Source organism: Tasmannia lanceolata, unplaced genomic scaffold (genome assembly GCF_043159265.1).
Source record: "Tasmannia lanceolata isolate RefF3 unplaced genomic scaffold, GAP_Taslan_0.1 ptg000008l, whole genome shotgun sequence".
Classification (NCBI taxonomy): domain Eukaryota; kingdom Viridiplantae; phylum Streptophyta; class Magnoliopsida; order Canellales; family Winteraceae; genus Tasmannia; species Tasmannia lanceolata.
In genome coordinates, this window is record NW_027518685.1 from 38,014,926 (window position 1) to 38,039,088 (window position 24,163).

The 24,163-nt window shown below is 40.0% G+C and overlaps 1 protein-coding gene across 1 annotated transcript; it reads right to left on the reverse strand.

The window, feature by feature from the left end:
• Positions 1–214: 214 nt before the first annotated feature.
• Positions 215–24,023, reverse strand: LOC143885308 (myosin-binding protein 1-like). The gene is made up of 4 exons (XM_077389417.1): positions 23,786–24,023; positions 21,645–23,099; positions 19,057–20,577; positions 215–755 (listed from the first exon to the last, which is right to left on the reverse strand). The coding sequence occupies exons 2-3, from the start codon at positions 22,996–22,998 to the stop codon at positions 19,082–19,084; spliced, it is 2,850 nt and encodes a 949-aa protein (XP_077245532.1). The 5' UTR covers positions 22,999–23,099; positions 23,786–24,023; the 3' UTR covers positions 215–755; positions 19,057–19,081.
• Positions 24,024–24,163: the final 140 nt, after the last annotated feature.

Genomic DNA, 24,163 nt, shown 5'->3' on the forward strand with positions numbered 1-24,163 from the left:
TGGCAATTTTCACCGGGGATACAACACAGGATCCCGTTTCATAGCAACCCTCAGGAGAAATATTATTTTTTTTAGAAGTTAAAATTTAGCTAGATTTAAGTTTCAGGAGGCGGGTGAGAAACAATAGTTAGGTGATATTGGTATGTCATAGTTTCTTGTGTTTTCATTTTTAAATCGCAACATGTTCATTTTCAAGAACCTAACAGTTGTTCCATCCTTTTCAAAGCACACTTGCACTTCCATTCATTACATAACCAAGCCAATCTGAATCTGTTCAAATTTACAAAATCAGCAAATGGACAAAAGAGAAGCCAACCTATCTTTGCAACATTGCAATGTAAAAAAAGAAAAAAAAGAAAAAGAAAAGAGTAGTTATTGTTACATACAAAAATCACCCCTTGTACAATTCTTCACTCATTGAGAAAAACAATCATAAAAACCAAAACCTCACCCAAATCTGAAAAGCAATCTAGGGAGCAAAACAATGTTAGAATGCAAAAATTCGTCCAAATAAATACGCAGAAGCCAAAATAACACATTGAGACATGATATGTCAACTTGTAGTGAATACCATTGCTGGTGAGAAACCAAGCTTGTAATACTGTACAGAAAATCTTTCCGTCTCTCTTCAACTTCCGTTGCGAATGCTCTAAAGCAACCATTCACGACAGACGATTCACCCTTCGTCCCCAGATCTACACAAAACTTTTTATCATCTGATATTTTAATCCATTTGCTGTTTTGGTAATGATCATCTGAAATAATATGCAATTAAAAAAGAAAAGAAAAGGTAGGTCAGCGCAATTATTAAAACATGGTTGTGCTGATATCATTTCCCTATATATATATATATATATATATATATATATATAGAGGAAAGTGTTTCTACTCGGTCCCCTAGATAAGCTTATCTACTCCTCCCTTTAAAAAAATACAGTGGGCCCACGCTGTTTGGATGATCCAAAGCATTCATTTGATAGGTCTTAACATAGATAGGGTGTGCCCAAAAAATCAGCACCAAAGGGTCATCCTAGCCCTTCGTTTTGTAGTGCCTCGTGGTGCCCAGAATGGACACATATAAACGTCCACGTTTATATGCGTCCATTTTGGACACGGTGTGCCCAACAAAACGAAGGGCTAGGATGACCCTTTGGTGCTGATTTTTTGGGCACACCCTATCTATGTTAAGACCTATCAAATGAATGCTTTGGATCATCCAAACAGCGTGGGCCCACTGTATTTTTTTAAAGGGAGGAGTAGATAAGCTTATCTAGGGGACCGAGTAGAAACACTTTCCTCATATATATATATATATATATATATATATATATATATATATATATATATATATGAGGATATGAGGAAAGTGTAGCTACTCGATCGAGTAGCTAACTTAGCTACTCCGTCGGCTTAAAATACAGTGGGCCCACATTGTTTAGGTGATCCAAACCATTCATTTGATAGGCCCTCAAATATATAGGGTGTGCCCAAAAAATCAGCTCCATTGGATCATCCCAACCCTTCAAACTATGTAGGCAAAAATGGACAGATTTGTGAAGGTTTATACACATCCATTTTTGCCTCCACAAATCGTAGGGTTGGGATGATCCTATGGAGCTGATTTTTTTGGGCACACCCTATCTATGTGAGGGCCCATCAAAAGAATGGTTTGCATCACCCAAACAATGTGGGCCCCCACTGTATTTTAAGCCGACGGAGTAGCTAAGTCAGCTACTCTCTCTCTCTCTCTCTCTCTCTCTCTCTCTCTCTCTCTCTCTCTATATATATATATATATATATATATATATATATATATATATATAGAGAGAGAGAGAGAAGTGTTCCTGCGCTGCAACGCAGGGAGCTTCCCTGTGCTTTAGTGGCTTATAAAGCCGCCCATTGGTTCGTATAGCGGGTCCAGAAAAAGAGAAAAAGTGACGAATGGGAGGCTTTATAAGCCACTAAAGCGCAGGGAGCTCCCTGCGCTGCAGCACAGGAACATTTTTTCATCTCTCTCTCTCTCTCTCTCTCTCTATATATATATATATATATATATATATATATATATAGAGAGAGAGAGAGAGAGAGAGAGAGAGAGAGAAAGAGAGATACAAAACATGAAAGTTATCGTTGGCATAAGCTAAGAACTTCAAAATATTAGATCCCTCCATATATACAAGAAGAATACAGCTAATGCAAATCAATCTGTGTTTTTAAAGGATGACAGATCTTTAAATACTAAAAGACAAGATGCCTTAGTGCAATTATTAAAACATGGTTGTGCTGATATCATTTCCCTACACACACAGAGACAGAGATACAGAACATGAAAGTTATTTGTTGGCAAAAACTAAGAACTTCAACTTATTAGATCCCTCCATATATAAAAGCAGAATACAGCTAATGCAAATTAATCCGTGTTTTTAAAGGTTGACACGATGTTTACATGAGGGTTGAAATGATCTGTTCCTGACCCAAAGCTAAGAACTTTAAAATATTACATCCCTCCAAATATTCAATCGGAATACAGCCAATGCAAATTAATCTGTGTTTTTAAAGGTTGACACAATGTTTACATAAGGAATGAAATGATCTGTTCCTAACCCAAAACAAAATCCTTTGTGGCAGGCAATGGAGACATTCACTTCCAATCATAATGCATTTAATCATAGGTTTTGACTAAGAGTTTCTAACCAATGCATTCAATAATGTCAAAACTATAGAGACATGTTACTCTGGCGTAATGTGAGAAGCTATTCAGCATTTCATCGTTGTCCCTGTGTGCAACCAATTATTGGACTGTCATCTAGGTACAGAAATTCTTCCAGTTGTACAAATACATGAATATGGTAGAATATAGATATTGTCAATGCACAGCCAGTTTATTGATTGGTAACAACTCGAAATCAACAAAAGGGGCATTGGGAGACAATTGTCGTGCTAATGTGAACAAGCCTGGGAAGAGCATAAACAATGCAGTCCCCCAAGTGAAAGAAGAGGCAATGGTGCATTTTTACTCAAATTTTATTATGTTATGGACTGCCCGTACGGACACAATGATACTAACAACTCCAAATTAGCACATAGGTGTTTCAACTTAAGACAAGTAAGAAGGGAACATCATATGAAGTCCTTCATGAATAAGCATATCAAGGTTATGCATTAGTAGGTAGTGTCGTGTATGGATCCAAGAGGGAGTATTCAAAGCATCCAACACAGAAAACAAGTGCCGTTCTCTAGCCAAGGATTTGAAAAATTATGCCGGAAGTCGAGAAAAATAAACAGAAATAAAGGAAAATAATAGAGAACACAATGTGTGGTTTGGTATTTGGCCTACAATTACGGAGGGTGAGATTTTCTTCTACTTCAAATGGGTAGCACATACAACTTGGTGCAAACCCCATGAACAAAACACACAAAAAAACATAGAGTTTTCTTTTACAAACAAGAGGAACCAACGTATGTGATTAGGGATCTTGCAGAAGACAACAACAAGCATGCAAGTAGTTGGCCACCTAAGAGAACCCTATCAGGTCCCAAATACACATTAAGACCAACTCAAAATAGAAGACTCCAAATGGATCTTCAATTCCTAAATGGGAGACGTAAGCTGACACCAAGGTCCCATAGAAGAGCACAAAGCCACATAACCTCACTACAAGTTGATAAACATGCCTCCATATTAACTCATTCGAGTAGAATAGGAAGAAGGAAGAGAAAAGAGATAAAGAACAGGAGAGAAGATGTTGAGAGATGGAGAAGAGAAGAAAAGATAGAAGAGAGTGAGTTGGAGAGTTGTGGCTCCCCCTCGCTTATGTATTTATATAGAGAGGAAAAGTACACAGACCAAAGTGCCCTTAGGCACATATACACTTCTAACACTCTTCCTCAAGCTGGAATGTAGATATCATACATTCCTAGCTTGTTACAAATATCATTTATCTTGGCTTTACTCAAGGGTTTGGTAAATATATCAGCTAGCTGATCGACTGATCTAGTGAAGGCAGTGCATATGTCCCCTTTTTGGATCCTTTGGCGTATGAAATGACAGTCCACCTCTATGTGTTTGGTTCGCTCATGAAACACTGGATTGATGGCAATGTGAATAGCAGCCCTATTATCACAGTAGAGCTGAGCAGGAGATGAGGAAGGAAAGCCAATATCAGATAGAAGATAGCGCAACCAGATAAGTTCTTCGCCTGTGGGTGAGATGGCGCGATATTATGCCTCTGCACTCGACTTGGCTATCACGTCTTGTTTCTTAATTTTCCACGACACTAAGTCACCTCCAACAAAGGTACAATATCCTGTGGTAGACATCATGTCTGGTAGTGTCCCTGCCCAGACTGCATAGCAAAATCCTTCCAACTTCTCATGCCCATGCTTCTTGAATAGCAAGCCTTTGCTTGGCGCGCTTTTCAAGTAGCGAAGAATTTGAATCACGGCAGCTCAGTGAGGGTGCGTGTACTCATGAACTGGCTAACCACCCCCACTGCATATGAGATATTTGGGAGAGTAACTGTGAGGTAAATCGATTTCCTAACTAGTCATCTATATCTGCCAGGGTCATCTAACAAGTCTCCCTGTTCTGAATGTAGCTTTGTATTTGGGTCCATGGGAACAACCGCGGACTTTATACCCATAGAGCGAGTCTCATCTAACAGATCTAGTACATACTTCCTCTGTGATAAGGAGAGACAGCTACCAGATAAGCTACCTCAATCCCCCAAAAAATATCTCAGACGCCTAAGGTCTTTTGTGGAAAATTCTTTCTGAAGGAAGGCATTTAGCCTCTGTATGCCAGTTGTATCACTCCCTGTAATTATAATTACATCCACATAGACTATGAGAAGGACATGCCCAGAATCATATCGCTTAAAGATTGAGTGGTCAACTACACAGTGTCATGCCAAATCACATAACAACATCACTGAATCTCCCAAACCATGCTCTAGGAGATTGTTTAAGCCTACATAAGGATTTGCACAGTCGGCACACTTAGGAGGACATCTCCCCCAGAGCAACATATCTTTAAGGTTGCTCCATATAGACCTCCTCAGTCAAGTCGTCATGAAGGAAGGCATTCTCATAGAAGGAATTTTGGCAACTGGTGAAAAAGTCTCTGTGTAGTCAATGCCAAATGTCTGAGTATACATTTAGCGTCGCAAGGGGAAGAGGGACTGGAGGGTCGGAGAAAAGGGGACTATTGTCCGCAAGAGTAGTAAAGAAAGACACAGACTCAAAGGTGACATCAGCTGAGACAAATAAGCGTCGCAGCCATAGTTGTAAATTCCGTTTCGGTCGTCATTTCGTTTTGGCCACCGAAACAGAATTTCGGTGGGATTTCGGTCATTTCGGTCGAAACTTTTCGTTCACACAAAAAATATATTAAAAAATATAAGAAAAATCCAAAAAAATAAAAAATCAATAGAAAAAGATGAAAAACTAATAAATAGTCCAAAATATGTGTCCCAAAAGGCATATTCATTACTTAAACACATAAAGTCTTACACAAGTCCAACTGATAGTCTGATACATAGAAAAACATTAAAAAAAAAGATACATGAAAGTGAAACATAGACAATAGCTAGTAGCAACAACTCTCAGTCATCATAACCCGGATGATCATACCCAATGTCTTCTTCGTCGTCGTCGTCGCCGCCGTGATCACCACCTGGACCACCAGTAGGGACATCTTCTTCAAGAGGCATGAGAAAGTCGTCGTCGTCGTCGGCCCCAACCACAGCAGTAGGTGCTTCAAGATTTTCCCACCCAATGTCTTCCGGCGTGAATATGACATCTTCTTCTTCTGCAACTCAATCCATCATGACATCCAGATGGTCTATGCTCAAAGGGTCACTAGTGGTAGATGATTTCCTCAACAAGTCCCTGAAAAAGAAAACATTAAGTTTAATGTCAAAGGTTAAACTTAAGCTTAAAGTGATGAGGTGAGAGTTGAAAACATTATATTATGTTGTATACCTTTCTCGAAACTTAAGATTGTAATGGACAAACACCAAGTCAACTAATCTCTGGTGCTCCAACATATTTCTCTTTGCAGAGTGAATGTGTTCGAAGGTGCTCCAATTCCTTTCACACCCAGTCGCACTGCAGGTCTGACTGAGGATTCTGATCGCAAAGATCTGTAATTCTTCCACGTCACCTCCGAATTGATTCCACCATGCAACTGTAAAGTAACAAATAGTAAAGCATTATTTGTTGAGAAACTGAAAGTTAAAATGAATTATACTTAATTAAACAAAAAACTCAAATATACCTGGTCCCAACTTCGTTCGGTTGCGGATTGCAAGCTTCATTCCAAACATACCCTTACCCTCTCGATAATCCTCAATCTGATTGGTGATGAGGTCTTGTGTACCTTCATCAGGTACCAGTCGAGTGATGCATGCCAACAAGCCTATGGTTACTTCACTGTGCCTAGAGAAGGTAGGAGTGAAAAAGAGAGCAGGGTTAAGAAAATATCCTGCTGCATGGAGGGGACTGTGGAGTTGCCTATCCCATCTTTGGTCGATGATCTCCAGATGGGATTGTAATCTGATTTTCTCTTCAACCTTTCCTTGATGTTCTCTTTGGCCTTATCCATGGCCCCATATAGGTAACCCATCGCCGGTTTGTCCTGCCGATCTACCAAGCGCAGCACTCTCACTAAAGGCTCGCTGATGTTTAGAATGTACTTGCATTGGTCCCAAAAAGATTTATCCAACACAGTACTAACTACCCCTTCACTCAGTGGGTGTTGGACAAACCTACTAGTACTATACTTATCAGACACAAACATCTGCTGAAGTGCTTTCCGATTCAACACCAGACTTTGTATGCTAATGAAATTTGTAGCAAATCTGGTTGCAGCAGGGTGGCACAACTCCTTCCCACCTGTGAACTTCTTCCTCATCAAATTCAAGAGGCTTCCATGGTTGTAGATGAACTTTGTAATCGTTCGAGCCCTCTCAATTGTGGTTGCTATGTGAGGAAATACAGTCGGTTTGCACAGATGCTCCAAGATGAGATCTAAGCAATGAGCTGCGCACGGAGTCCAGAAGAATGTACCAAACGCGGCTTCTAATCTTTTCCCAGCAGCTTTGTAACTTGGCTCACTGTCAGTTACAAATTGCACCACATATTCCGGATTCACCTCTCCGACAATCTTTGCAAAGATATTGTATAATTCATCGGCATTCTTCACTATGCCAGATGCATCAACGGATTTGAGGAATATGACTCCTTTAGGGCAGTACACCAAAAAGTTGATTAGGGAACGTTGTTTGGTGTCTGTCCATCCATCTGCCATAATGCTACAGCCAGTGTATCTCCATGACATCTTAATCTCCTCCGAGTAGTTGTTTACCTCATCCACTGTATTCTTCAAAATGGGACCCCTTAAAGCATGATAAGTAGGTGCCTTATAACCCGAACCCACGGCATTCACAGTATCAAACATAGGTTGCCAGAAAGGTGAATTGGCAACATTGAAAGGGAGATTGGCATCGTAGCAAAGCATGCCAACCACCATGTCTGCTCTATCCATTGTTTCTTTAGTAGCCAAAGCACTTTTAATGCTTGGCTGGGCTACAGGGGTTGTTCGTGCTGCAAAGAAATTCCTGATCCCTCCTGTGATTCCCTTCTTCCTTTTTGTACCACTCGGTTCTACAAGAACTTCCTTACCTCTTCGTTGAGGGACTTGAGGCAATTGTGTGCCAATGTCTTCTTCATCCCGCTCTTCTTCTTCATCTGGTGTGCCATAAAAATCTCCAACCTCTGCTCTGGATAGGCTCATCCTAGCCCTTTCTTTTCTCTTTGCATCTAAAAGTTGCTTCATTCGATATTTTACATCTTCAGTCACTTTTTTGCATGATACTACTTCACCAGGAACAGCCGCTAAATGTTCTTTCAAGCGGATTATACCTCCACCCGATATGACTTTGCCAATGAATATGCAAGTTACTATATTTTTTTGACCAAGAACCAATGTACCGTAAGCCCATGCCGGGTCATCCGATCTAGCGGGTGCCGAACCAATAGAGGATGCTCCTGCAGAAGGTCCCGAGCCCGACCCACTCATTCTGAAATGAAGTAGAAGAAGGGGAAAAATGAATTAGAAGAAAGAAAATTGAAACAAATTACAAAAAAAATGAAGTATAAGGGGACAAATGAAGTAAGAAATAAAAGAAAAGAAATGGAAAGAAATAAAGAGAACCTTGAGGATGAACTTGAGTTGAGGAGAAGAAGAAAAAATCAGCCTTCACTCACTTGAAATAAGCCTTTGGAAATAGTTCTTGACTTCTTGTAGTGGTAAGTTGAATGTATGCCTTGATTGCCTTCCCTTTGCTCCAAAATAGACTTGGATTGAGTTGTAGGAAATTTAGTAGAATAGATAATGTAACTTGTAAGTGAAAGTAGAGAAAGAAGGAGAGAAAGAAAGAAAATCACTTATGTGAAGGTGGAGGATAAGAAGATAGGGAAAAGGCTATTTATAGAGTTTTTAATTGATTGTGCATTTAAAAATGACTAAAATACCCTTCCCAACAGCTATAAACGGTCACATTTTGAGGTTAAAATGGTCTGAAACCAAAAAGAGCCGTTCCAGGGGCATTGTCGTAAATTCTGCAAAATCCAGTCAAACTAGCCGTTATTTTGAATTTCGGACGAAATTCGAAATTTCGTCCATTTCGTCCGAAATCCCGAATTTCGGTCAATTTCGAACGAAATGACCGAAATTTCGGACGAAACGAAATTTTGAAGATTTCATTTCGTTTTCGGAACTATAACAACAGTAACCATTCTCGGTACGAGAGTAGCCCAGAAAGACACACCGCTCTGCCCGATGATCCGATTTATCTGGGCCAGGTGAGAGGTTGTGGACAAAACAGACACAACCAAAGACCGGTGGGTGAGAGGAAGAGGATCCCCTTGAGGGTGTAGGATGGAGAAGGGAGAGGAACTACCTAAAACAAAAGATGGAAGGCGATTAGCCAGGAAACAAGCTATAAGAATAGTATCGCTCCAATAGGATTTTGGAACCTTCATCTGGAAGACAAGAGTGGGGGCTACATCAAGAAGGTATCGTAGTTTCTTCTCGGCTACACCATTTTGCTGAGAGGTGTATGCGTAAGAGGACTGATGGGCAATGCCATGGCTGTAGAGAAAATCACTAGAGTCGGCGGAAAAGTACTCCCTAGCATTATCAGTGCGCAAGCATTTAATATTACAACCATATCAGGTAGTGATCTCAGCATGAAATGTGCGAAAAACAGAGAAGACCTGAGAGCAATCTTTCAGTAAAAATAACCAAGTCACACAAGAGAAATCGTCCTCAAAAAAGATAAAATATTTATATCCGGAAAGTGACATACATCCGAGTGGATCAAATCAAAAGGATGTGAGACTCTAGTAGTGACTCTGGAGGGAAAAGACACGCGGTGGTGTTCTCAAGTTCACAAGACTCACACTAAAATGGCTGAAGAGGACCAGGCACAATGGATGTCCACTGAAGGCACTGAATAGATGGATGACTAAGAAGACAATGCTAGTGATAGGCGTCGAGTGAAGCATGCAAAAGGCATGCAAAGGGGTGCAGTCAAAACGGTACAGGTCATCCGCCTCACGGCCCGAGCCAATTGTCCTCTCAGTCGAGAGATCCTGAAACAGACAATAAGAAGGAAAAAATGTGATGTGGCAGTTAAGATTTTTGGTAAGCTGGCTAACAGAAAGTAAATTAAAGGGAGAGTTCGTAACACACAGAATAGAAGATAAATGAAGGTTAGAACTAGGAGAAAGAGTACCAACACCAGAGTTGGGAGCAGCGGTCCCATCAGCAAGGGCAATGGAATAAGAAAAAGCGTGAAAAGGTCGAAAGGAGCTAAGCGATGCAGAATTACCAGTCAGATGATTCGAAGCCCCGGAATCAATGACCCAGGAGCTGGAGCTAGTAAGAAGAGAGGCAAACGAACTACCTGGCTATGCAAAACCTATAGTAGGAGGTCGGCTACTCAATCGGAGGCGCTGGAACTCCTCATAGTCCGCCCTAGAAAGGGTAAAAGTATCACAGGGTGTGGCTGCTGGAATGGTGGAGGGGGCATCAAACCATCAGGGAGATCACCGGCGGTAAGGTGGGCCGAGCGTGAGGAACAGAGCTCGGGGTGGAGAGCATAGCAAGTATCAACATGATGACCCTCAAGCTGACAATGAGTGCAATATGGTCAGCCACGACCACCAACACCTCGGCCTCGACGGCCGCCACCACGGCCAAAAGAACCACCGCCATGACCAAAGCAGTCACGGCTATCATAAGCTGCAAGTGCAGAGCTATTAATAGAGACTGAAGTGGAGGAGCTCCCTAAAAGACACTGCTGAGCACGAGAATAAACCTCCATGAGGGAGGGAAAGGTCCCGGAGCCGATAATCTACTATTAGAGATGTAGAAACTCGGAACCCAAGGTGTCAAGAAAGTGAACAACACGGAGCTGGTCCCGTTGCCCTGTGAGAGTGGCCAGGTCAGTCGCGAGGGGCATAAAGACATCAAGCTACTGACTGAGTGACACAAACTGACTGTAGAAGGAGGAGTTGGGGTTAAAGCCACGTTGAAGACGTACATACTCCGAGTAGGTGGCGCAGATGTGAGTGAGGTTATCAACCCCAGAATAAAGAATAGTGTGGTGCTAGATGGCCTTAGAAGTTTGCAGGCACATCAGCGTGCGAGCCACATGGGGGGCCATGCTCTGCCACAGAGGGTGTGAATCAAAGCATCGTCCTACCGCCACTAAGGGGAGATGGTGAGGGCTACCGTGGAAGATGTGGCTAGGGTTTGGGTTAGGGTTGAGGCCTTAGGGTTATGAGGAGGAGGAGAATGGAACGGGAATCAATGGTGGTCCCTATGGGGCAAAAACCCTAGGGCTCTTATACCATATTGAGAGATGGAGAAGAGAAGAGAAGAGAAGACGGTGAAAGAGAGTGAGTTGGAGAGTTGTGGCTCCCCCTCACTTAAGTATTTATATAGGGGAAACGTACAAAGACCAAAGTGCCCTTAGGCACATACACTTCTAATAGAAGAAAAGGAGAAATTTTGTAGAATAGAAAGTGAAATACAGGTGTGACAACCCAAGAGGGGGGGTGAATTGGTCAATTAGAAATTTTAGGCTTAATTAGGCAAAGATTGAAAATTAATCCATTTAATTAAGCACTAATTAGTCTAACCCTTGTTCAAATAGGTATATCAATAAAAGCTAAGTTTTAGACATTCTAATCATGCACATTTGCTAACCCTTGTTTAAATATACATTATAATGCAATTAGGTCTAAACATTCTAATCAAGTGCATTAACTGACCCTTATTAATGTTAGAGTTTAAACATTCTAAAAGCACAAATACAAGTTAGGGTTAGAGTTTACCAATCACCACACGTGCAAGAGAAGGAGAGAAAGGGAGAAGGAGACAATGAACACAAGATTTATAGTGGCTCGGTCTATCACAAGACCTACTCCACTCTTCACGTCTACGCGTGAGTTCCACTATCTCGATCCTCCTTCAAGGCCGAATCAATGAGCCATTTACAATGACAAAGCTTTTCCTTTCTCAAGGGCCAAAGCGCAAGCCCATCTGCACGAAGCCTTCAGCGAGTGGACACACCCTCATATGCCGGATTCACTATTCTTAACGAGCCGAATCGGAGACCCTCATCTTCACAATTATTAACGGGCCAAAGAGAAGACTCTCAATGAAGAACAAAGAAATTGAAAAACACTGAATGCCTCTTAATAGGCGGATTACAACATTATAAGCTCACAATCACTCCAAGAAAATACAAATGTAAAGCCCTATGGAGTGCCTCTTGATAAGATGTAGAAATGCATGCTCAAAGAGGTTTTGCTTTTGATTTGAAAAGATGAAGCTCAAAGAGAAATGGGATTTGATCTTTCTCAAATGTTCAAAAGCTTGTTTAGATAGGTTTTAATGATGTATATATAGTGTATTTGAAAATATGATAGTTTGGGGGTAAAACTGTAAAAAACTGGATTGAAAAAGTCAACCTGCGAAAGCCCCAACAGCTAGTTTGCCCGACCATCGAGGTCGACCGAGCCACTGCGGTCGCCCGCCCCTATCGGACGCCCTTTTTTATTTTCAAATTCCTTACCGCTGCGGTCGACCGACCCCATGACGGTTGTCCGGCGAGGTCAACCTGTTTGCTCAAAAATTCGGCTCAAAAACCTAGCTCGGTCGACCGACCCACGGCGGTCGCCCGCCCAAACCCATGTCGGAATGTTTTGTTTCAACAGAACATACTCCGCGGTCGACCGGCCCGATAAATTTCTGCAAGTGCTGGGTTTCCAGCTACCTTGCTACGGTCGCCCGGTAGACCCCCAGTCGATCTACCGGGCGACCGACCCTATGTAAAATTTCATTTTAACATTAAAAATCAGGGATTTTGGGCCATGGTCTTTGGGCTTAAGTCCTAGGTTTTCAAACACATTTTTGGGTATGTTGATGGTTTTCAAAGATGTAAAATATTAAGTATAAAAACCATTTGAAAGTGCATTTAAACATAAAATCAAGAGGACTCCAAATACAATCTAAAATATGTAAACCTTGAGTCTTCTTGGAATGTATAGGCTCTTTTGCACTTTCTTGGACTTCTTCAGCTTGTGAGTGAACTTCTTGACTTTGTTTGGCTCTTGTGACTTCTCCTCCAATCTTCAATGCATGTTGCATGGTACATGAGGTGTCACCGATGGCATGTTCAACTCCAAGCTCCTTCATGACACTTGTTGGGAACTTGTGGAATCTTCATGATGAGCTTCTTGATTTGAACATCTTCAAATGAGGATGTCTTCACTGTAGGTGCAAGCTCTTGGTTCCTTTGCTCCTTGATCCACAAGACATGTGTTGTGAAGAGTTGTGTAATGGCGATTATGACATGCAATTCATGTATACAACACAACACAACACATCAAAGCAACACATTAGTCCATAAATGCTAATCAATTTGAGTTTGCTAACATCCAAACAAGAGGTAAGGTGAATGATTAGACCCATGGGAACCCTTGTGCTTACATTCTCCCCCTTTTTTATGATGGCAAACAAATTGATTAGGAAGGAAGGAGATATTAAACAAATAGATGAATAAGCATTAAATACTATAAACCATGAAGCAATGCTCCCCCTCACTATATGCACAAGTACAAAATGATAATGTAAAGCATGTGGTGTATATACAATGTGGACTACCTAATCAATTCCCAAGACTCTCCTCCTTTTGGCAACAGCAAAAAAGTAGGGATACGCAAGTGAAAGTGCAAGTGGGGTGTCAAGATTAATGATCGCTTATGTAAGCTATATATATGGTATATGATATGTCATTATAGCTCATATGATGCTTATCAAAATAGAAAACAAAGTAAGATGCATGATAAGAAGTTTTTTTTTTAATTTTGATCTAAAGATTTTCAAATTAAGCACAACTAAGGAGGTAATAAACCATGTGAGCACATCACAATGGTCTATATAAACATGAATATATAACCATTCCATCAGCTCTAGAGCTTTTGCCGTATTGGTAAAGTACCTAAAATTTGGTATCAGAGCAGCCACCACGTCCCATGTTCAAGTCGCGGAAGGGGCGACCTGTGGAGAGAACTACCTGAAGGGCCACATAGTAAAAAAAAGCGAAGGCGAGACCTGTGGAAAGGGCTACCTGGAAAAAACGGCCAGAGTGAAAGCCGTCACAGAGTGGGCTGCCGAGGACGGCGGATGCGTTAGCGCGGTGTAATGTTATGGTCCTGAGTGGGGCCTCGCCTAGGTAGGGGACTGGGTGGGACCTAGCCTGGTATGGGACAAGTTTAAAGGACCTGGCATAATGCGTTCCATCATCTCTGGAGCTTTTGGCATATTGATAAGGTACCTAACACGATATATAGCCTTAAACAGTCTCCTCGTGCCTGATTTGGCAAGTTTAGTGATGTTGCACTAGAATGTGGAATGAAAAGGCGGCAATCTGATCACTCTGTGTTTTGTAATGATTTAAAGTCTGGCATGATTATTCAAGTGGTAGATGTCGATGGCAAAGTCACAACGGATAGCAATGCTAACAGTATTGTAGATTTGAAGAAATTCCTTCAACATAGATTTCACACCAACGACTATGAAAAGCTTGGTATTTTCTTGGTTTTGAAGTTGCTCAATCTATCACTGGATTAAACTTATTTTACAGAAGTATGTTTTGGACTTGCTAGAGGTTTTGGGGTCGAGGCATGTTGTGATCCGGCTGGATCTTGGCTATGTGATTCCAGAACAAGGGACTCATTTGGGGGCGACAAAGGCCCACATCAGTTATTTTGAATTCGGAAAATGGGCGGGCTATATAGCCCCTGAAAAGTGCATATATTATTTAGTTTGGACAGCAACCATATGTGCTAGCTGTTGGTGCAATTACTATTTTGAATTTTGGACACCACATGGCAAATTGCCGTTTCAAGGTACATGACAAATTGCCATTTTCAAGGTATGAGGTGGCTAGGTGAAGCTGCTGGTTTCTATTGTGGCTAGGACTGCAACATTGGACATGGAAGATGCATATCATTCTATTGTAAGTAGTATTCAGCTGCTAACATGGGCAGCAACTTACCTTGGCTATATATACCAAGCAGGTTATGTGAAAGAGGGTCTAATGGGTTTCTAGAAGCTACCTAGCTTCAGGAAAACGAAGGGAATAAAAACTGGATAATCCATGGTTTGTCCAAATGGAAACTTGATAATCAAGTGTACTTATTCTACATAGTTATATTAGGAAGGAAAAATATATAACAGGAATAGCTATAGCAGTTTTCTATTTCTTTGTTGCTTGTTTCTATTTGTAAAAGAGAGCAAATCGTTAGGAAGCAGGGAGTTTTCAATTATGCTTTTTTTTTTCTTTTTTCTTTTTTTTTGAAAAAGAGTCTAGTTTTGGGTTTTGGGTAGGAGATTGTAATAGAGAGATTAAAATTGTGTAAAACAAAGAAGTTTCTGGTTTGTTTTTTTATTCCATTGTGGGAGAAGAAAAGTTTCACCTCCCTCCCTCCCTCTCTCTCTCTCTCTTTTCATTTTTTATATGGTTTTAATTTGTTTAAAACATTCCCAAGATAATGAAGTCAGTAGTGTACTAGCAGCAAGTTTCCGCATTGTTTCTCTACATACCAGTCAATCGTGTGACGAGTATTTCTCCTAAGATCAGTTTGTGCATTCATAAGTAACAACAACCATTTGTTTTTGCAATTTGATCGACATCCGGGTAGGTTCGTTTGGAGGGAGAAATCGTCTCCACTCGAATCCGGATCATTTTGAGACTGCAATGTATCCAAATTTAACCTCACTGTTGATCAAGGAGAGTTAAGTGAAGATCCAAGTAGATAATCACGTTTAGTAATAAAGTTGAATTACTAGACCATTACCAAACCTGTTAGTTCTTTTGTATTGAGCAAGGTGAGTCAGTTTATGGAATCTCCTCGAGCTTCTCATTGTGAAGTAGTAATACAAGTTTTACAGTATCTCGAGGGAGCCCTTGGACGTGGTCTGCTGTATAGACTTATGGGAACCTATATATTATAGGATTTACAAATGCTGATTGGGTAAGATCTACTTCTAATTGAAGGTCCACTACTGGTTATTGCACTTTTCTAGGTGTTGATTTGGTGACCCGGAAAGCCATTAAAAAAATAGTGACCCAGAAAAGTAAGAACTAAAGTTTTGTTGGATGATCTAGTGTTGGAGCTGAGTATTGAGCTATGTCTTACACTTCATGTGACTTGATTTGGTTGAAGCATTTATTACAGGAATTAGGATTTCCAATGAACCTACCTATGTAGTTGTTTTGTGGCAATCAGGTAGCTATGCACATTGCTTACAATCTAGTGTTTCATTAGCATTCCAAGCATATTGAACTGGACTGTTATTTTGTGCAAGAGAAAGCCATGAGCGGAGATATATCTTCTCCCTTCGTGAAGTCTGAAGATCAACTAGGATTTCCAATGAAGCCACCTATGTAGTTGTTTTGTGGCAATCAGGTAGCTATGCACATTGCTTACAATCTACTGTTTCATTAGCATTCCAAGCATATTGAACTGGCCTGTCATTTTGTGCAAGAGAAAGCCATGAGTGGAGATATATCTTCTGCCTTTGTGAAGTCTGAAGATCAACTACTTGATTTGTTTGGAGATGTATTTACTCCTTTTTGAAGTCTGAATATCAACCAGTTGATTTATTTACTAAGGCCCGTTTGTTTAAGATTATGAGAACCGATTGTGACTCCCAAACTTATTATTGGACATAAAATATAGTGGATTCGAAGGCGGGTAGATGCAGATACCACCACACCTTGAATCTGATACTGATAGAATTGAGGAGGCCCTGGCTAGCCTCAATATCTACTATTCACTCCAATCTCTCCAACGGGTTAGCCCATTCAATCTATTCCCTCCTTGAGTCCAATAATAGGTTTGGGAGTCACAATCGGTTCTCATAATCTTAAACGAACAGGACCTTGGTCTTGTCGGGGACACGCTTCAAGCTATGACTATATGACATACATTCTCCAACTTGATAGGGAGGGAAGAGATGTGGGGGGTGGGGGGGATATGTTGGAATACATTATAGTGTAATAGTATTTTATTGATATCCTCCACCAAAGAAGACCCTCATGGAAATAAGCAACCAACGATGGGGACACCATCGTCTAGAGACAAGGTCGACGGGGGACAGCATCACCTGAAGATGACCAACCAACGATGGGGACACCATTATCAAAAGACAAGGTCAACAACAGCACATTGCCTGAAGAGATAAGGCTGATAGCGACCGGACATATAGCCGAACAATAAAAAGTGGATTGCAACGCAAACCATGATGAATGAGTAAAACTACACCAAGAATAACTCCAAAGACGTGAAGAAGAAACAATGAACAATATGAAGAAGTAACAGTGCGAATAAGTAAAGAACAATATGAAGAACTAACAATGCGAAGAAGTAAAGAACAATATGAAGGACAAACAACACGAAGAATAATTGACAATGCGAAGAAGACAGAGAGAAGACAGCATGAAGAAAGACGAAGAATATAAAGGAATCACCAACAACACTCCCCCTAGGGCGAGACTACATGAGACCGGAGATAACAAGACAAAAAAAGACAACAAAGAAGACAATACCAAGACAACATGACAACACTCCCCCGTCTTGCAAAGAAAAGAAGACTTTCAAGGCACAAAATCCCTCTTAGACATTTCATCAAACACTTGGGGTGCACCTTAAAGATGAAGAGAAAGGACATATAAGCGAAAAAAATATAAAAAAGAGAAAATAAAGGATTAGTGTGGAGTTTTGGGAATGGAAAAGGATTTTGGGGAATAGATCTAAACGAAGACAAAGGCCATAGAAGCTAAAAAAATATAGAAAAGAGAAATAAAAGATTTGGGGTGGAGATTGGGGGTCTTGGATGGATTGGAATACGGCAAAGGAGTGGGATATTTTTTTTTTGGTTTTTTTAGCTTTTCGGCAAGGGACAGAGAGAGAGAGAGAGAGAGAGAGATTTTCAAGCCATTGTGAATGGATGAGATTTACAGCAACAGACAAGAGGAGAATGGATAGGGGTTAAAGCAAACATACAAGAGGAGAGTTGGGTTTTTTTTTTTTTTTTGTTGTTGTTTTGTTTTGACGACAAAAAAAGGGAGGTATGGGACTACGGAAACCCAAATGGGTTGTGTGCAAATGGGGGGCAGCCATACGGGAAGAGAGAGAATCTCTGGAAATTTGCAAGAGAGAGAGAGAGATTTGCGATAAGAGGGAGAGACAATAGGGCGAAGGTTTCACGCAGCCAAAAATAGAAAGAGAGATTATGAGAGAGAGAGAGAGAGATAATGAGGTTCGAGAGATTGAAAGAGAGATTTTAGGGATAGAGAGAAAATAGGTGTTTGCCGTAAACCTCAAAATCCCAAAATAAGAAACAAATAGTAAGGATGCAAGAGTGAGGAGGTTGACGTGAGAGAATTTAGGGCTTTGGGTGAGGGAAAATAGGGTTTGTGGGTTTGCCGTAAACACCCACAAACCGCACGAGAGAGAGAGAGAGAGAGAGAGAGAGAGAGAGATATATATATATATATGCGTGGGATGGCTCTTCTTCTTTCCTTCTTTCCCTAGGATCTTAGCACTGATAACATGTTAGAAATTAAGGCTAGGGTTAGAAGGGAGGAAGAAAAAGAGGAGTAGAGAGGATGGAGAGTCTCCACTAACGGAGCTCCTCATGTAAATGATGTATATGTAGGCCCAATTAGGGCAATCATGGTACAATGACTATAATACCCCCTACACTACAAGTAATGCCTAATCTACCCTTATATATTATTCAACAAATGTGAATAAGAACTTAATTACTTAATTAGTTAACAAACTTGAATAACAATTTACTATTATTTGTCATTTTAAAAAAAAACAACTTAATTACTTAAATGATAGGTCCAATCATAACTCCAAAGCAATCGCAGCAATAACTTTCATTTCTCTTGCATGGCCAATTCGTAAACTATTCTTTCTTTTTTCTTTTTTTTTGAGATAAACTATTCTAACACAAATCTGTGACTTTTCTGTATGGAACTGTATGCAACGGAAGTATTTTAGCAGGGGTTCAATCCCAGCTTACCTAACAAAAATAAAGTATTTTAGCTCCGGAATTCAATGATACCAGCTTATCAAATGAAATGTGTAAAATATAGATTCATGAGAACAAACTATATGCAATGTCATTGCCTGACAAGATATTACAAAGCATAGGCAAGAAGTGCATCAGGAAAGATCATATTTAAATTGACAGTAGATATAGCATAGGAGTTACATTAGAGAGCAGTTCCGAACTAACGTATTATACCATGTAATTTTTTAGCAGGTGGTCAAATAAATAATAATCACTAGAATAATTTGAAGCATGTCAAATCGAACACCAAAATAAAAAAATGGCAGCTTACTCATGAGAAACTATAAACATTTAACACTGACTAGATTGGTCTTTAGAATAAATACCTTCGAGCTAAAACAAGATGAAGGATCATGCAACATGTTGGTCTCTTCTTATCCCAATCCTTCGTAATTCTCGTAGGTGACTAGCTATCTCCTGAATGAATTGTATCCCTTCAATTCCATTCCTAAGCGAGTTCATCGTGTGCTCGAGAAAATTTTGGTCTGCCTCAAGGGTTTGCAACCTCTCACTCAGCTGTGAAACTTCACATTCAATAGAGACTAAATCTTCCCCTTTAAAGTCCATGGACGGGCACTTCCCATCAAAATCCTCCCCTTCAATCTGATTATTTCCTTGACCCAGCTCATTCCAATGATGTTGTTCCATGTGATTTCCTTTAAGACCTTCCTTTCGAGAAGGTCCATCATTTCCGGGTATATTATCTTGTAACAAAATCTGGTCCTGTTCTTGATCAGATCCCCTGTGCATAATATCATCACATTTTTTATCAGAGAATCCATCTATCTCTGCACCGCTCCTTGATATGTCAACATAAACCCCATTATTAGAAAACAGGTGAAGCCTCTCCTCCAACCTCTTCAAACATTTCGAAATATACACCTTCTCATCTTCAAAATCTAAGAATGAATCCTTTAGAATCCCCACTTTATTTCCTTCACGATCCCCATCCATTTGCTCAAAATTGTTGCTGCTAACGGATTTCTTAACAAGGGGTGAATTAGAAGAAAAGTCAGTGTTACTTTCATGGAGGTCTTTCTTCTCCATAGATTCAGTTTCAAATCTTTTCCTATATGTTTCAATATCTGGTTCCAAGTCTTGTATTTCTTTTTCCCTTTCGGCAAGGACGTCATTTAATTTCTGCAGTGCTTCTTGGTCATACTCTGCTTGCTCTTCCATCATTCTTTGGTATTGCAACGCCTCCATTTGCATAGCTGCCTTCTCCTCCTGCAACCTAGTAATCATAGCCATTGCTTGATTTGCCGCAATGGTAGAGGCACTCCTTTCTTCCTCCAATTCTTTATATAAAGCCCTCATGGACTTCCTATCCAATGCCATTTGTCTCTTAAGCCGATCGGTCGCAGTTTCTCCTTCGATTTCACTAACGATGCTACCATCCAAAGACTCTATGCCGGACTCATTTCTTTCGATGGAAAGCCTCTTATGAAGCATCTGCAAATCAATAGAGCCAGATGTGTCAGAGGCCTTCGAGTCATCGCCAAGTGCTGGTGGTACTCGGGGACTCATATCATTCCATGAGAGTTCAAACCCTCGAGCAGCTGATATTTGTGACAGCAATACTTTCAGATCTTCGTGAACTCTGGAGGAGTCCTTCCCACCAAATAGTTCTGTGAAGCTACCAGATGGATGACTTCCCTTATCACCAACAGCCAGCTTGTAAGCATCATTTAGATCCATATAACTGGGCACCGACGGACCAGGGATTGTTAGAGTCTCGTTCGCTTTTAAAACCGACTTGATCGAAGTCAAGTCACTTTCTGGCTTGAAGACTTGCCTGCTCTCAGTAGTAGATACATGTTCCATATCACCAATTTCAATGACATCTACTGCAAAGAGCAATGTCAGACAATAGAATATCAACAGAATTGTACGTCACAAAAATCGTTCTCGGGAATTTCTTGGCAAGGGAAAATCCCGGGATATATTAATTTTTTTTATTTTTTCGAGTTTATATAGGGAAAAACCTGATAAATATTTAAAAAATATAAAATATAGGGAAAATATAAAATAAAAATAGGGAAATGATATCAGCGCTACAATGTTTTGACTTTTGATATTCCGCGGAAGCTTCTTGTCATTTAGTATTTTAAAGGGCTGTCAAAATGGTCATTAAAGTTCCCAAAAAGCTCTCACAAACCCTTTAAATACTAAACGACAAGAAGCTATTGCGGAAATATCAAAACACTGCAGTGCTGGTATCATTTCCCTAAAAATATCATAAAAAATCATGATAATATCACGATAAGTAAGACCACTCGTATTACCATTCAAAAAAAATATCGCGATATATTTTCTGATAAAAATGAAAATATCGCTATATTTTTAAAATCTCTATATTATTTCGGGATTTTGTCGTTATGGCAGCTCCTCATCATGGTTTTAAATTTTGACTGAAATCCAAAATTTCAGGTTTCCGTCGAGACCGAAACCAAAATCGGGTATACCCGAAACGGTATAAAATTTTGACCGAAATTTCGAAATTTCCCCCAAATTTCAGCCGAAATTTAAGGAATTTTACCCAAAAAACGATTTTTTTTGGTGTAATTTAAGGAATTACACCGCACAGTACTCCCAAGCTGGTAACGACTGCCAAGCTAGCAATGACCGCTAGGCGGAGCACGGCCACGCGAACAATGGCCAACAGCCCCGCACTCTGATAACGAATGCCTTTCTTCTTGCAACGAAATTCTGCAATGATATCGCGATATATTTTCTGATAAAAATGAAAATATCTCTATCTTCTTAAAATCTCTAAGATTATTTCAGGATGTTGTCGTTTTATTAAAATGTAGCAATAAAAAAACGATATTTTGAAAATACCAGAAGTTATTTGTGACGTAGAATTGGACAAAAAACCATATGCTAAGGGGCAAAAAAAAAAAAAAAACCTCACGTTTCTTTTCAGATACTTCCACGGGTGCTTCGGTGACAGGGGGTGATGAGGGAATTGCAGTTGGAGATATGAGTCCAGACAGCAAAGGAGACTTGGCCACTTCTTCAACTCGATTCCAGTTAAGCTCCTCCAAACCATGCCCGACAGCTACATCAGATGCTAAAGTTGAAACAACGTGAGGCTCAACTATGTGAAGCTCACGTTTCTCTTCTGATAGTTTAACTGGAGCTTCACTGACAGTGGGTGATGAGGGACGTGAAGTTGGAGAGATGAGTCCAGACAATGAAGGAGACTTGGTCCCTTCTTCAACTTTATTCCAGTTAATTTCCTCGAAACCATGCCTGATAGCTACACCAGATTCTAAATTTGGAACATCGCGAGGCTCAACTATGTTAAGTAGCTCTTGTGAAATTGAAATTGAAGACTCAGAGATAGGAGCTTGATGGATCAACTTTTCTAGAGCTAAATCAATATTAAGTGTTTTAGGTAAAATGTTTGGATTACTGGTGAAGGATTCACATTGAGCTAAGAACTGTTGCTTGAGATCACTGGTTCCACGAGCTAGACTTCCACCTTCATCATCTGAGATCATAACCTCTGACTCGGAATCTGATGTAATCTTGAGTTCAGTGTATCCAATATGAGACAAGGGATCAAAACCAGAATTTCCTAAATAAGAAACCGCGGATGACCCAGATGATTTTTTCCTTTTCTTTAAGTCATCTAGACTATCTCCCATCGAACCCGATAAAGGAAAATCGAGCTCAGCAACCTCCGGACTAGTTGATTTTCTCTCAAGAACTCTATGGGTATATGTTTTACTCTTCAATGGCTCATTGCAACATGAACAGTGCCTTTTGGGTCGAGAATCAAGAGTAGGATTCTTCAGTGAAGGCTCTTTTGCAGGCAATTCCAGACAACTATGATGGTCATCATCAGCACAAAACCCAATCTCCTGCCCCAACTTACCTAGCAATGATTTGTATGTTTCGGAGTTAGATTTTTTCTCCGTCGCAAACGAAAAGAGACAACCTTCACATATCCCACAGACATCTGCAAGTTTATCATGAATACGGCAATAACCCAATGATGAGATCTCCAATTTATGAGCCCCACAGAGTAGATCCTTATAAAATCCTGGTTTTTCACTACCAAATATATGATCCAACCTCGAGCATAACAGACACGGGGCTTGCAATTCACAAAAATGAGCGAATTTTGTCACCAAGTACGAGAATATAGCATCGAGAAACAACAGAAATATCAACAGCCATTCGAGAACAGCTGACACCAAAACAGATGTGAACTTTTGGGAATCACTTCGTATTCGAACAGAATTCCTTCTCGCAGCCATGCCCCCACAGTGAGGGAGCAAATTGACAAAGTAGGATAGCAAAATACACACCAATCTTCCCTAAACACAATTTCTCCCCAAACTTACAAAATTGGAATTCTCTGCCAAAATCCAACAATTTAAATACAGAAACAGATTATGACTCGGTAAAACGATAACCAGGGAAATATTAGATTTTTGTTCTTCACTCCAAAATGATTTTTAAGGCAACAAAAAAACTCATTAAATACATACTATAAAAAATCCTTAAAAGGATGAATCAGAGCAACATAGAAAAAAGGGGAAACACAAAAAAAAACCAGTACTTTTCTTACAACAAAACCTTTGATTCAATACATACTATAAAAAATCCTTAAATGGTGAGAATCAGAACAACATAAGGGTACCCAAGGAAACCAGTACTTTTCTTACAATAAACCTAACCTTTATTCAATACATACTATAAAAAATCCTTAAAAGGGTGAATCAGAGCAACATAGAAAATAAGGGGAATACACCCAATAAAACCAGTGCTTTTCTTACAATAAACCTAACCTTTTAACATGACTCAAAAAAAAAACCCAGATCAAAACCCCTAGTAGAGCCCCAATTAGAACAAATCCAGATCAAAATATTCAAAATTCCACCCCAAGTGCGCCAAATAAAGATTATATAATATTCAAAGAAAACAAAAATCAATGAAAAGGCAATAATACTCTGACCTGTTCCACTGATAAATCCAACCTTAGATTCAATTATAGAAAAAAGGAAAACAAAGAAAAATAGAAGAACAGATCGTCAAAGGTACCTTTGATTATTCTCCTTTCTGACATTACAGGTAACAGATTCTAGGGCGAAATTCGAACAAGAGAGAGACAAACCAAGGAAGTTGGAATTTTCACCCAGATCTCCACTTAAATTCAAAAAGCATATGTCGACAAATGAAAGTCGGTTGTTAGAAACCGACGAAAAACCGAAAGGCGAAAAGTGGATACTGTATTTTCAATCAAAAGGAACAAAAGAGAACCTTATAAAGCTTTGAATTTATTACATTCCATGAGGAAAAGAGGAGAGAAATGGTAATGAGATTTTGAGGTGTACATCTTGTCTAAAAACGAAACGGGAATTACCGAAACGTCCTTGTCTCAAAATCCTTTGACGGGAGTTTTTTCTAAACTCTGTTTCG

What these genes read in the sequence shown, in the direction of transcription:
- LOC143885308 (XM_077389417.1), bottom strand. Translation starts at nt 22,998, where the DNA reads ATGGCTGCGAGAAGGAATTCTGTTCGAATACGAAGTGATTCCCAAAAG. An exon ending in GGAAGTATCTGAAAAGAAAC is followed by an intron (nt 20,578 to 21,644) that starts GTGAGGTTTTTT and finishes TGCTCTTTGCAG; the next exon opens with TAGATGTCATTGAAATTGGT.